Source organism: Camelus ferus, chromosome 2 (genome assembly GCF_009834535.1).
Source record: "Camelus ferus isolate YT-003-E chromosome 2, BCGSAC_Cfer_1.0, whole genome shotgun sequence".
Classification (NCBI taxonomy): domain Eukaryota; kingdom Metazoa; phylum Chordata; class Mammalia; order Artiodactyla; family Camelidae; genus Camelus; species Camelus ferus.
The window spans coordinates 56,930,868-56,945,170 of NC_045697.1; the positions used below are offsets into that span (position 1 = coordinate 56,930,868).

Consider the following 14,303-nt stretch of genomic DNA (forward strand, 5'->3'; position numbering starts at 1 on the left):
ATCCCAGAATATTCTCCTACAATATCCCTTTGAGTCAGAGACGACATAGTTTGGATGTTTTCTGGTTGTTTCTTCACCAGTTATACACGTCTCAAAGTACTTGAAGTCTTTTCCACAAACCCCTCTTCCCAGGTTGTTTATAATTTTTCATTGTTCATTCTGAGATTATTTGAATTCACCATAATTTAGTTTTGTGAAAAGTGTGATGTTTAGTCCTGATTTTGTATATAAATTTAATGATTCCCAATGATATAATGTGTATAGAAATGTTAAAATAAGACTTACTTCCTTTTTCTTAAATTATAAAATATCTCTCTATATATTCCAGTCTCATAGATGATTTGCCATTTTTCTATTCCCTGTTTAGCATGAAGAATTCATCCATTTTGTATCAGATGTTTATGTATGTATTAAAAACATGGCACAAATCTTGATATCATAGGCAGCATTTACAAAAAAAAGTATGTTATGTAATAATGTACTAAGTGTTATTAAATTTAACTATAAGATAGCACTATGCTAATTTTAAATATGTCTAAATGTGAGTTGTGAATAATAATATATGTGTTTGAAGATTAGTGCCTCCAGAATTCAGAGATAATGAAAACTGTTGTCTATTCTTTTCTTGCTTTGGAATTTCAGATATTAGTGGCCATATTAAAAAGCAGAGATAAAAGAAGAAAGCGAGAAATAATTTGAATGCTGGTAAAGTAATCTACATTGCAGCAATCCACAATACTGCGTTATATATAGAAATAGATCAGTCATTGTTTTCAAGCCTGCTAAATAAAACTGAACTCTTGGAATGGCATGCCACTTGACCTTTCTGGGTTTCACCAGCAGTATTTAACTGGTTCGAAGGGAACACACTTGCAAGTGTTTCCTGTTGACATGACAGATTCTGGTAGTTCACACAATGTTCAAAAGGCACAAGTCCCTTGCTTCAGAACGCAAGAGAGAATTAATTTCCTCAAGAGCTACACGGTCCATACTGAAGAATGACTTGAGAAATTTTCACTCTTTGTCGCAACTTATACTCTCAGCAGGCCCTCTAAGATCAGCTGCAGCAGTTAAACATGTAAAAACTACTCACTTCGAGATTGAAATTCTCGATGCTCACACCAGAAAGCAGATATGTATTGTGGATAAGGTGAGTTTTATTTATTTATTTAAACTTCTCTTTTCTGCCCCAAAGATTATTGATCACTTGATTAAATGCTAACAAGTCTATATCAAAATATATTCCTGGTTTGTAATGTTAATTTTATGATGAGTAGGATGGATACGTTATAATATACTTTAAAGTATATTTTATATACTTTGTTTCAGTAGAAAATATACACTGCATCTTTCATATTCAATTTAAATGGTAGCTAATAATTAGTAGTTTCTAGGTTTCTTCCTAACATTGACCATTGTCAGGAGGTAAAATTTTCAGTGCTCACCTCAGCTTACATGACAAAATGTCTGGGTTTTTCTCTTCATGCACTTTCTTGCATATACAAATTTTCATAGGGTTTTAACAGTGTTTGTAGAAAACAGCAAGCAAAAAGCACCAAAGTTATTAAAAATAATATTTAGCATATGTGATAAAATCTAGTCCTTTGAAAATAATTTAGAATTGATTTGTTTTGAAATATGAATATTTCACTTTTTATGAAAAGATTACATATTTCAAAACCACAGTGTTTAAGTTTCTATAAAGAATATCTCACTTAATACGTTCTATCTCTAAATTCATATTACAGATGTTTCACTAAGGAAACAAGAACTTATATCCTAGGTTAAAAAATCAACACAAAAATATGCATGTACATTGTAGATATACATGTGTATGTACAATATTACAAAGTTTTCAGTTTTTCAAAAGTTTGAAAAAACACAAGTAGTTTAATTCACTATAAGGAAGATTGACATTTTTAATAAAAGTATATATTTATTTTGCTTTACAGGCATGTTGAGTAAGTTTTTTGCCATTGTCCTAAAAATAAAATTCAATCACTGATTCCATTTATCTATGTTCTAGCTGTGTTTATAGATAAGAGCAAAAGAAAAGAAATTATTTACTTGCTTTTAATTGCCAACAAGATATTATGTGATTTCTTATTTAGTAATTGTAACATTAGTTGGGCAATATCAACTTTTATTTACAGGTGGAAACGAAAGATAAAGAACTTTTACAAGTTCATGCAGGTCATAAGTGGGATGTATGAGATTCAAAACCATTTCTTCACAACTCTAAATCATATTCTTTTTCTATAGTACCACTGGAGCCATATATAAATGATGAATATGTATTATGTACAATAGGATTTCAACTTACAAATTTTATGCATGTTACAATTTAATTATCTCAGTTAAGTTTTTGGATTTTTTTATATCACACAGGATAAGACAAATCTAAAAAATAAAATTGTCATCCAGAACTTGCTGATGTTGCAATGTCTCACTACTGAAAATTTAAAACATATAAGGAAAATAGAATGAAATCAAGGGAAATAAAACAATAAATGGAATGGATATTAAATAGATAAATGATTTCCAAAGACCAGGATTCTAAAATGTGACTGGACATTGTCTTTTCTGGTATGTGTCTAAATTTTGACACAAAATCCACCTTAAAGTAATGGGAAACTGATGGGATTCTAATTATATTCCCTGTACATTTAAGTTTTCTGTTATTGAAATTTTATTTGAAACTAAGACATGGAGATTTACATTTTTAGTATTAATTAAATTGCAAAAATAATTAAGCTTGCAGAAAGCCAGCATTCTTTAGAGATAAGGATTTTGTTTCAGAATCTTATATTTGAACAGTAAGAGTCCTGGTAATTGCATCTCCAGTGGCAAACCTTTAGAGAAATCAGTAGGCTAGATAAAGGATTAATTTTGGATTCCTCACCGGCTTTTATTGCACAATCAACACCATCGATGTGCAACTTACTGCACTCAAATCTTAAAACTTGTCAGTAGAACTGGATTTTGTCTTGTTTTAGTTTTGTAATTTGGAAAATTGTTTCATAATGAAGGCAAGACATTTAAAAGAAAAAAATTAAATTAGTTTACACTTTTTTGCATCATGATTATTAACAGTTTAAATTTGTAAACGTGAGAAAAATGATTCTATTTGTTGTAACAAATATATTATTTTTTCTTATACAAATTAACAGCTTTATGAAGAGTAAAGTCATGTTAGTTGCCTTTCATTGTACTTAGCTCTACCCAGTATACAAAAGAAGTGTTTCTTATAAGTTAGTCCCTGTCTTTCAGGAAGTATAGTGTTAAAAAGCAGTAAAAGTTAAAGGTCATATGCTTTGGAACTAAGCGTATCTGGACTGAATCCCTGCTCCATCAGTCATGTCTATCAAGGCTCAGGAAAGTCACTGAATTGCTGATCACCAGGACTCTTATTTAGAACAGATTAATAAAATCTATTTTGTAAGCCTATGGTGAAGAGTAGCAATGAGATATGTAACATATTTAGGATAGTGCCTTGAACATAATAGTGCAAAAATATTTTTGTAAGTTTTCATAACAATTTGGAGAGAGAAATTTAATGTGAATACAAACCCACGAAAAAAATAAGTGATGAACCTTGTTACACTGGCAGAGACTGTACATTGTCAAGATTTCTTGACAATTACTCACTGACATGATTTGTTATAATGCTTATGCTATATACGAATTTTCAAATAAGTAGGATGTATGTATCTTAGTTATATATGCTGATCTCTAGTAGAACTTTTGTTTGCATCACAGTATTATAACTTTAATTTCAGAATAGACAAAGTATATACTCGAGATATCCTAAAACAAAAACATTGAGAGAATTTCTGGGATTAAAGAAAATGTACTGAACCATGTTCTTTACTTACTTACACACACATGCACATGCACACACACACCCCAACCAAAAAAAAAAAAAGTTTTCTATTCCCTTCATTATCTTCTACAGCTTCTATCCCACTTCTCTCATTCCTTTCATCATGTTCACGTTGTCTTCCCACATTTTCCTCTTCTCATTCTATTCTAAATCCACTGCATTCAGACCTTTGCCTCCATCACTTCCCACTATATGAACCTGCTGCGGTCACCAGTGACACAGTGACAAATACCTTGCTAATTCCAAAGGTCAACTGTCACGCTTTACTCCCTCAGTAAATCAGCAATATTTCCCACTGTTAAGCACTTCTTCTTCCTTAAAACACTTTTGCTATTTAAGTTCCAGGATAATACATACTTTTTTAAAAGAAAACTCATTTCATTGGTTTCTTCCTTTTCTCTTGCTGCTTCTTTATTATCTGACTATGTGTGGACTGTCACCAATCAGTCCTTGGAACTTCTCTCCTTCTGTGGTCATTTACCTTATGGAATCTTATAGCTTTAAGTATCATCTGCCTGTTGATGACTCATAAATATGTAACTGCAGCTTATCTTTTTCCCTTGAACTGCAAATGTATTTATGTATCTATGTATATATCTATCTGCATATTTACCTATGTATCTCTTTATATATCTATGTATCAATCCATCTATCTATCCATTTGTTTGGTTGTTTAGGCATCTCAAGCTTAGTATATCTAAAACTGAGCCCTTGGTCTTCCTTGAAAAATTTTCCACAGAGTTTTCCAAGTCAATAAGTAGCAACTATATCCTTCAAATAGCTCAAGTCAAACACTTACAGGCATTATGACTCATCTCTTAATCTCACACCCCACATACAATCCATCTTCAAGGTGATAACCTTCAAATATATCCAGAGTGACAAATTTTCACCATCTCTACTGCCAGCACTCTTAAATCTAGCCTCTGCTCTGTCCTTAGCACATTCAATATATTTTCTACCTAGCAACCAGAACTAGCCTATTAAATTATGTCAGATAATATCATTTCCTACTCAAAACTGGTCAGTGTCTTTCTTTAGGTCTTTACTCACCTGTCACTTTTTCCTTGGAGCCTTTCCTGACTACCTATTTAAAAATGCAAAATCTGCCAATATTCTAAATTCTCCCTGTTCTATTTCTTTACTAGTACTTATTACTATATAACATACTGTTTATTTTCCTTTTTTAGTTTATTATTTTCTAGCTTCACAAAATCAGGGATTTGTTTTGTTTTCACTCCTGTATTTACATTTAAAACAGTGGTTGGTACAAAGAAAGTGTTTAACCAATATTTACTCAATGAATTAATGCCTGTTTAAGAGATATGTGGATCTGACAGTGAACTCATGCTTAACAGTGACAGTTTTGGGGTAGAAGAGTATATTTGAAAATACTTTTTACTATTTTTCTGAATCTAATTATCAATCAAATAAATGTAGATACATTCACAGAAAAAGATATTTAATTAAATAATTCCACTGAATGTCAAAATTCTTCCTGACTTGCTCCCAACAAAGTTGTACAGAATTTAACTTTGTATTAGTGTTTAATTTACTAACAAATAGTCATGTTCTGATAAGCTAACAAACTTTTCATAAAGAAGTTAATGCAGATGGGAATGTTAATTTGACTAATTTAAGTATTTTCCACGAATAATTAAAATAATATGACTAATCAAGGATGATAAAACAGAGAGCAGATTAAAAATATTGTTAAATACCATAGTAAATATTTTTGGAACACCAAAAATATATGTGAAAAATACATTTTAAAAATTTAACAGTGGGTAATTTAAGTTGCTAACTATTCTTGCTTCACTTCTATTGTAAAATGTCAGAAGCTTATCTAGTGACAAGTGGATGATTCAAGAGCAAGGAAAGAACTCTAAAACATTAGTGTTGATAAACATTTCCAGTATCATTGCTTTCTTTTTTCGGTTATCTTTTTTCCAAGAAACTTGACCTCAAGACCCCTCTTTCTCCTATAGTTTTATTTGCTCTATATCAAAATTCTTAACTTCTTTTACAATACTTCTTACAAATAAAATAAAGTACTCAATAATTCTCCAGTCCTTCTAATGGTAAAAATAATAATTTTCACCAGAAAATAGTAGAGAAAATTATAGGGTAGTAAGACTTCATAAAAATTGCACTTTTAATACTTCAGTTAGAAAATTTGATAATTCTTAATTTCTGAATTTATCATTTTAGTATTTTTCATTGGGCATACAACTTAGCATATTTATGCCTTAATATGCTCATCTGTAAAAGGAGAATGATACCTGCCTTAAAATGGCCTAATGACAGTTTTCAGAATTTCATGTATATGCACATGACAATATCTTTCTTCCACTCTTCTCCTTATCTTCTGCTTTTCTCTTCCTCTTTTCCTTCTCTCTTTTTTTTTTTTTTTTAACTCTTCTTCCATTCTGGTTCCCTTTTTGCTCCTCTCTTCTATCCCCTTATGCTTATTTTTTTTTATGATGTTGCATGATGCAACAAAGTTTATGACCTCTGGATTCACTTAGACTAGAATTTTAATATAAATTTGGACTGCTTTTTCTTTTTCCTTAGACCTGGTCCAATATCTCTGTCCATTATTGTCCTTTTCTTTAAAAGGATTTATATATTATTATTCTTCACTTATGTAAAAAAGAAAAGGTGGCACAGAGAGCTGAAGAGAAGAACTTAGCGTGTATTAGAACAAAGGTTTGAACCTGGCCAACACACGTTCTGTGCCTTGCTCTTAACTATTATACACTATTATGTAAAAGATATTAATGACTTTCATTAGCCAAAATTCTCATGTTCTATTTAATTTCATGATTGGGACATCTGATTTGCACTACAATGTGCTTCAGGGCAGATGTGCTACTTTAGAAAGATGTCCACTTGTCATTCCATTTAAGACAAAGATAGGCTCTTGAGCATTATATATATTATAGCATTATATATATTATGTATATAATATATATAATAGCACTAGTTAACATTCAAACCTAGAAATTTAAAATAGTTTAAATTCCCTTTAATAATGAATTAAACAAAATATGCTTAAAATATTTATATCATTTAAAAATTAAGAAATTGAGTTGGATGGTTCCTCTCCAAAGAGGCAATTAACATAATCATTTTCTATGAACCCAGAGCATCCCCAAAGCTCACCCCTCTTTTTCATATACTCTGGAATTCTATAATACAGCATGCAGTTCTAATTTCAAAAGAATCAGTGTACTTTAACATTATCTGCCCTGACTTACATTTCTCTCAGAAAAGATACATAATGTCCAAATACACATGTGATGAGGGACAATGTGGTGCAATGGTTTATGCTCTGAAGTCAGACATATTTGTTTCTGCACTTGAGCTTTGCAAATAGTTAATGTTTTATTACCTTTACATGTTACTTAACTCTCTGATCCTTGGTTTTCCATGTAGGGTAAATATCTATCTTGCAGGATATCTAAGAATTTTACATATGTATGCAAAATGTAGCACCATGTCAGTCACATAGTTATTTTTCTGTAAATAAACATCATAGTTTAGGTAGTAGCAATATATTTAAAATACTATTCACCCACTGAAGAGGGAAAATATCTGAATTGATACTTTTCTAGTATGACTGTAAAATGTAGGCATTTTAAAATGATAGTTATTACTATCCCTTTCTGAAATGATTAGGAAGTATTAGAATTAGAAAGCACAGTCACAGGGACCATCTTTGTAGCACTGGTTTCTAGAGTTCTATATCCAACTCTCATACTCTAAATAATATGCACTGGTTACTAATACCATGACATACCATAAAAGATGCCAATGGATGTAAAAGCATTGCATATCAATGTAATAGTAGAGAAAAAATAAATATACTCTAGAAAATTATTTATAAATAATGTTTAAAAAATATAGACTATTATACATAATCAATTAATTGTCTACATTTTTCTATTTTCCAAATATATCACATCTAAGAAAACTATTTTTATCTACAGTTGAGCTAATAAGATGCCATTTTTATCTCCTAATATATAATATGCAATGATACTCCATTTAGAAAGGCAAAAAAGATGAATAACTTTTAGAGGATGCCTCTAAAAAGAAGAGTTGAAATTATCAGATTCAGTATTTCTCCAACTCTCTATTTTGTCGTTATAGTGTTGTAAGTATTAATTCAAAAGATATTTGTTAAGATGTATGTCTAGTGTTCTAGAGACAATGCATTAACACAAACAGATAAAATTCCTATATTTTGTAGATTTTATTCTCTCCTGTGGAAGACAAACACTGTAGAAGTAATTTTAGGTGCAAAGATATCTGCAACATAAGAGGGAGCACAAAGTGATTTATGGTGGTAAACACAGGGTGATGAGTTAATCTGTGGAACAGGAAAATCTCCCTAGAGACATGGTATTCATGTGTGGTCCAGACAGTGAATAAGATGAACAGAAATAGGAAGATATAACAGATACTTAGGAGGTAGAAACAACAGGACATGTTGTTTGGTTGTCAAGAATGAGGAACATGGGTGATGTGAGTATGATATTAAATTGCTGTTTGAGAATTGCAGATCCTGAGGATGGCATAATTTACTGAATCTTTATGTGGATTTTTATGTTTGTTTGTTGCATGTTTGCTTTCTATTATTGTTGTTATTCAACAAGTAGAGAGGTGAGGAGGAAACCAAAACTCAGTTTTGTTCATTTTAAGTTGGAGATCTTTGTGAGATACTCAGTAGGCATCTGGGTGAGAAGATCTAGAACTCAGGAGGGTGGTCATGATGAAATATGTTGTCTTGGGAGTTAGAAACATAGAGGAGATCCTTGCAGCCACTGGAGTAGAGAAGATAAAATTAAGAAAGAACAGTGCGATGGCTGAGAAAAGAACCAACTACAGAAACCTGAGGAATTCTAAAATGTAAAGTTTTAAATAAAGGGGAGATGAAAAAGGAAAATAAAGAGGAGGAGTCAGAGAGATAGAAGAAATATGGTGAATATTCCATCACAAAACCTAATAAAGAATATTTTAGTGACAAGTAGGAGATCAGTAGAGTCAAATGCAGCTAAGAAGCACAGAGAAACACTGTAAGTATCCCTTGCATTAAATGCTGAGGCAGTCATTGTTGAATTTAATTAGACTATTTTAGGTACAGTGATTTGAAGAGAAATCGAATCTGAAATGGGGGAGACAAGCAATGGGAAATAAGAAACGTGAGTTTTCTGGAAGGCTCTTCTTTTGTACGTAGCAGTAGTCTTGAAAAATATATTTTCCCCAAACACTTCATTCTTCAACTCTACTGACTCTTATGTAGTCTGATTCACATATTTGGGATTATCTTCCACCTTTTTCTCTATTACTCAATGTTTCAACATTCTACACTACTCACCAGTCCCAAAACAATTTTGTAATTTCCATTCTTTTAGTTTTGATCAAATTTGATTCCTCTGCCTAGACTGGTCTGTCACAGTCTTATGTCTAATTAACAATCATTCTTCATGGTCCAGCTGAGATGGCAACCCCTTCGTGTGCCGCTATGATCTCCCATAAGCAGATGTGTTCCTTGTCCCAGTAATAATTAGTTGAAATCTCCATTATGTACATTATACAACCTAGTAGTTGGGAATGAACATTTGTAAGCTATCATAACAATTTTAAAGAGTAACTCTGTTCCTGTTCAATCAAATAATCTTTTCTTAAATGAAGACTGTATTTGGTCAGTATTTCATTTATTTCTAGCAATTTATTTTCCTTGTATTTGACAGATGTATTAGTCCACAACAAAGTAGAATTTTTTTCAAAAATGATACCTTATCCTACATAGTTTGGGAAGCACTAAACTGATGACATGAAAATGACCTTTTCAACATTGCCATGATTCAAACAGATCAAATGACCTAAGTGCTATTGTACAATAAATATATCTTGGATGCAAAATTGGAACATGCCATATCCAGGCTCCTCTTGGATTTCATTCTAAAGATTATACTTTCTTGAAAGGTAATAAAATAATAACTCTCAAAGGTTTGTGTTTTAAATATAGAAACAAACCTTAAAGCTAAAATAACACATTTTTAGATGAATGAATGTGAATAAATCATGTTTTCCTAGGAAATTTAAAGATGAGATGAAAAAAGAAAAGCTAACCATTACAGGAAGAAAATTAAGAGGGCTACACTGTGCAATTAAGAGACCCTGTTTCCTGTTAGGTCAAGACTGTCAGGCGAGCATGATAACCACTACACTACGGAAACCCACAAGTCAAGACTGAATGAAGAAAATTAATAGTTCTGATCACATGTTTAAAAAACATAAGATTTAGACAACATTTTCTGTGTAAAGAATGTTGCTGTGAAGTGGTGACTATATCCCAGAGAGACATGTACAGGCGAGAGGGTTATGTTTACTTTGTTATTCAGATTAGTTGCTTTATGAGTGGTTACTATATGTTAGGTTACATGGGGTTGAAAATTAAACACATTTCCTTACCCTGATATGCATGAGTCAAATCAGAAAGAGAGATTACACATTTTAAAACAAATTATAATATGGCAACAAGCATAGGAGAGTTTAAAACAAATTATACAAAGAAGGCTGGGGAAAGCATCTGATAGAGGTTTAAGCATGAGGATGAGAAATAAAGATGAATGCAGTGGAAAGAAAGACTCAAAAGGATCTTTAAAAATATGTAGTACAATTCACTAGCATGGGCAGGGTAGAAGGAGCAACCTCTTGGAACAATAATTAGCATTACAAAAGTAAAGAAGTAGAAAAGTAACAAGCAAGGTTTCTGGACTGATGTAAGTCAGTCCATGGTGTGACGCTGCAGAATGGAGCGAACTGAAAATAGATGGTATGGGTGGGGGTAGGGTAGGGGGCCTGCGTGCCTTGCAAAACCACCTGGACTTTTTCTTTTCTTTCAAGTCAGAGGGATAATGTTTTCAGATTTGCCATTCAGAAAATTAAATCTGGCAACCATGTGGAAGATAGAATGATAGTAGAAAGACTGAAGACAGAGAGTTCAGTAAAACTGAGAAGCAAATCTTTTGTGAGTCTGTTCAGGACCGACACATTTGACAGGCAACGTGACATCATGAGATCTTCGGAGACTTTGAGGATACTTAGCCACCTCTCGCTTAACCAGCTTGTGACACTGGGCACTGGCCTTGTTTTCTTTTCCCGTACATTTTACTGACCTAAGTTATCTCACTGGAGGCACCTGAACAAATATCACCTTTCATAAGGAATTTCCTTAAGGAAACGGCTATAGCTGAGAGCTGTGAATAAAGTAGGACACAGCTAACAAAATTTACAAATTTAACAATACCATGAGAATTCTCACATCAATTAAATGTACTAAAGAACTGTAAAATGAAGGAAAGTTTAGTAAAATGTTTACAGTGAAATAAATGCATTGAAGTTAAATTATTTTTTCTCATATGTGTGTTTATAATCCATGTTTGAGGAATAAGTATAAAATAATTCAAATTAAATGTAAATCATTGAGCATGTTTTTAGGACACACTTAAACCTTTAAGTGTATATATATATATACACACATACACACATACATATATTTCTGATTTAATCTTTACTGAAAATCATAAGTATAACAAAACAGAATAATTATGCAATAAATATATAGTATTTTCTAGCAAATGTAGTTACAGCCCACATAGGTTAGACAAATGTTTGTATCCAGGTTCAATAGAATAGAATGTGGTATTACAGGTTAAAGGAATATTCCATTACCATTTTATTTCAGTTAAATTCAGTTTTACTGGGATTTTTGTGATGAATTACGGCAATCTCTCTAAATGTAAACCTGTTATGAATTTGTCAAATCAACACTTGTTAAGTGGGGCACATGGTGCCAGATGGTAAGCTGAGATTCAACAACAGACCAGGAGAGAAAATGAAATAGAGTTTATTACTCACAGTCCTGGAGGAAGAATCGAGCAGGCCTCAGGGGACTACACTGAAGAACACAGACAGAGAGACAGGACCTGGGACACATGCCTTCATTAGGGTCCATAAATGGAGTGCTTTCGGGTTTCTCAGCTAAGACCAGATTGGTCAATTCAAACCAAAAGACTGGGGTTTTGGTAAAACCCAAGAGGGTCTTATCTAAGGAGCACAGAAGGAGGAGGCCTTGGCATGCATGGGGGCTTCGGCTTGCCTGAGGGGCAAGTCAGTTTAAGCTCCCTGCAGGTTCCTTGGTCAAACAATGTGAAAGTCAGGCAGCAATGCTAGGGAGTAATTTAGCTAAACTCAGCAAAACCTGAAGATGTGCACGCTCTCCTATTTGTCAGAAAGTTCACAATGAAGAAATTCTTAGTTCTTTCATAATCTAACAGTTCAAACAAAAAAAGATGAAGACTGCTTACATAATTTATTTCTGGGAAATATTTTTAGTGTGATCTTTTCATGCTCATACTTGATTTATTTTTAAAGATATTAAAAGTAATCATATTTTAAGCATGTACCTTGTACAGAATAACATTTTACTGTACTTTCTGGTAGCCTGACAACTATCAAAATCATTACCTTACTTGTTGCTGTGATCTTAGTTTTACTAAAATATAACCATTTTTTTAGTGTTCCTTTTACTGACCTCAGCACTCAGAATTATCTACTGACAACTTTCTTTCCTATAACTATTCCTTAAAAGTATTTTTTAAAATGAGCAAGATTTTAAGGCAACATTAAGAAATAAACATCCATTTAAAAAAATTATCTAAAGGCTTAAAGGAAAGAGGACTGAAGGGGCAATGTTGCAGCAAGTGGAATTTGATGTTTATATCACATTAAGCTTTTAATATTCTCACAACGCATGTTTGTGGGCACATGTTGGTGCTCCCTGAAAGCTTCAGTTTGCATTATTAGACACACATGAATGATGAAATTTATACTTTTGCTAGAACGTGTAATGACGGTATCTACGTTCCATGAAGTCCTAAATCATACATACATCAGAGCGTGTGTATCTTGGCTTCATCTCATTTTACATTGCATCTTACTTTCTGTTGTAAAACCTATGGTATTTCCATGGCTCCGTGATAAGAGCTCAAAGATTTGAAGGCAAGTCATTGTTTGAAGGTGATATTACCCTTAAAATGTGACCCATTGATTATTATCAAGTACTGACAAGAATATCTTGCAGAGATATAATCCTGGAACATTGCCTGACTTCCACTTCTCTCCTTCCATCCCTCCTACTGTCCTTGTTCCTTGTTTGTTTTTCTTCTTATACATTGAATAATACCAGCCTTCCAGCTGGTAGACCCTATGACAGATGCTAGGTACACCAGCATGGAAACTAAATAAACCACCCAAAATGTTCCCTCCTCTTCAAGATGTTCACCACATTGTGATGGATAATCACATGTAAATAGTCCAACACAAGATAATACAACACAGAGTAAAATAGAGGTAAGAACAAGGTGCTGACTGAGCCCAAATGAATGAGTTTTTTTCTCTACTGAAAAAATTGAGAGTGGCTTTAGAAATCTCTTCCAGTTATGAACAGTCCCAGCACACTGAAGGATCATCCTGGGGATATCTTTAACAGAAAAGGGCAATCTCCTAAAGTAGAAATTATCTCTTCTAAATGCCTTACATCCTTGGCCTTTCAGGCTTTAACTGAAGGCATATTGCTATAAAGATACCTCTGGAGAATCTAGGAAGGAAGGCAAAGATTAATTCCCTACCCACTTAACAGTTTCAAATGTGCACCTTTTTCAGGCTCCATACCATTAGTATATTATATTTTATTAGTGGATTTTTAAACTGACAGTCTTCAAATAATTTTCAATCCCTGTTGATCTACCGGGATTCAACGAAGTAACCTGAGCCCACCAGTCTGCCACCACATAAAGCCTATGAATGTCACACACATTTGTTTTCCTATCAGAAGTTAGTTCTCCTTCAGGCAGATTTATTTTGAACTGCCTAGTACAACTTGATAACAGATTTTTTATTTGAGAGTTGATCTTACTCTTAAATCAAGGAATGCTCCACCTCTGCCTTCTTACAAATTCATCACTTTAACATCATTTTGTAAAAAGAGTGAATTAATGATTGCTTGTCCTTTTTTCCTTATTGCAGTTTAGGTTTTCTCATTACACATTTTTACTGCCTCCCAAATAACCACGCAATATTACTTCATGTTTGGGTGTTTCTGATTTTGTAATTATTGGTTATTTGATTTTAAAAAAAATTAAAATGTAATGTAGTTAGTAATTTCTTTTCAGAAAACATTTGATGAATTACTGCCTGTGTAATTGAGTCCTTTATTTGTCAACACTGGTCTCTGTGCCATTGAATATATATTTATTATCTGCTTCTCATAAACTTCGTTTAATAAAATCCTGTTATAGTCTGAATCTAATTTAATCAGGACTTTAACATAGAAACCTGAGGTTTC

General features: G+C 32.6%; 1 protein-coding gene across 10 annotated transcripts in view; it reads left to right on the plus strand.

Moving 5' to 3' along the window:
- The first annotated feature begins 865 nt into the window (after nt 1-865).
- TECRL (trans-2,3-enoyl-CoA reductase like) overlaps nt 866-14,303 on the plus strand; it is a 107,111-nt gene continuing 93,673 nt past the window's right edge. For 4 of the 10 annotated variants that reach the window (XM_032459390.1, XM_032459406.1, XM_032459399.1 and 1 more), the window contains exon 1: nt 867-1,150. In XM_032459390.1, the coding sequence (XP_032315281.1) occupies nt 917-1,150 (234 nt within the window). In that variant the 5' untranslated portion in view covers nt 867-916. Of the gene's footprint in view, nt 1,151-14,303 lie in introns of all 10 variants that reach the window. The other 6 variants (XM_032459379.1, XM_032459423.1, XM_032459420.1 and 3 more) reach the window with 3 other exon arrangements.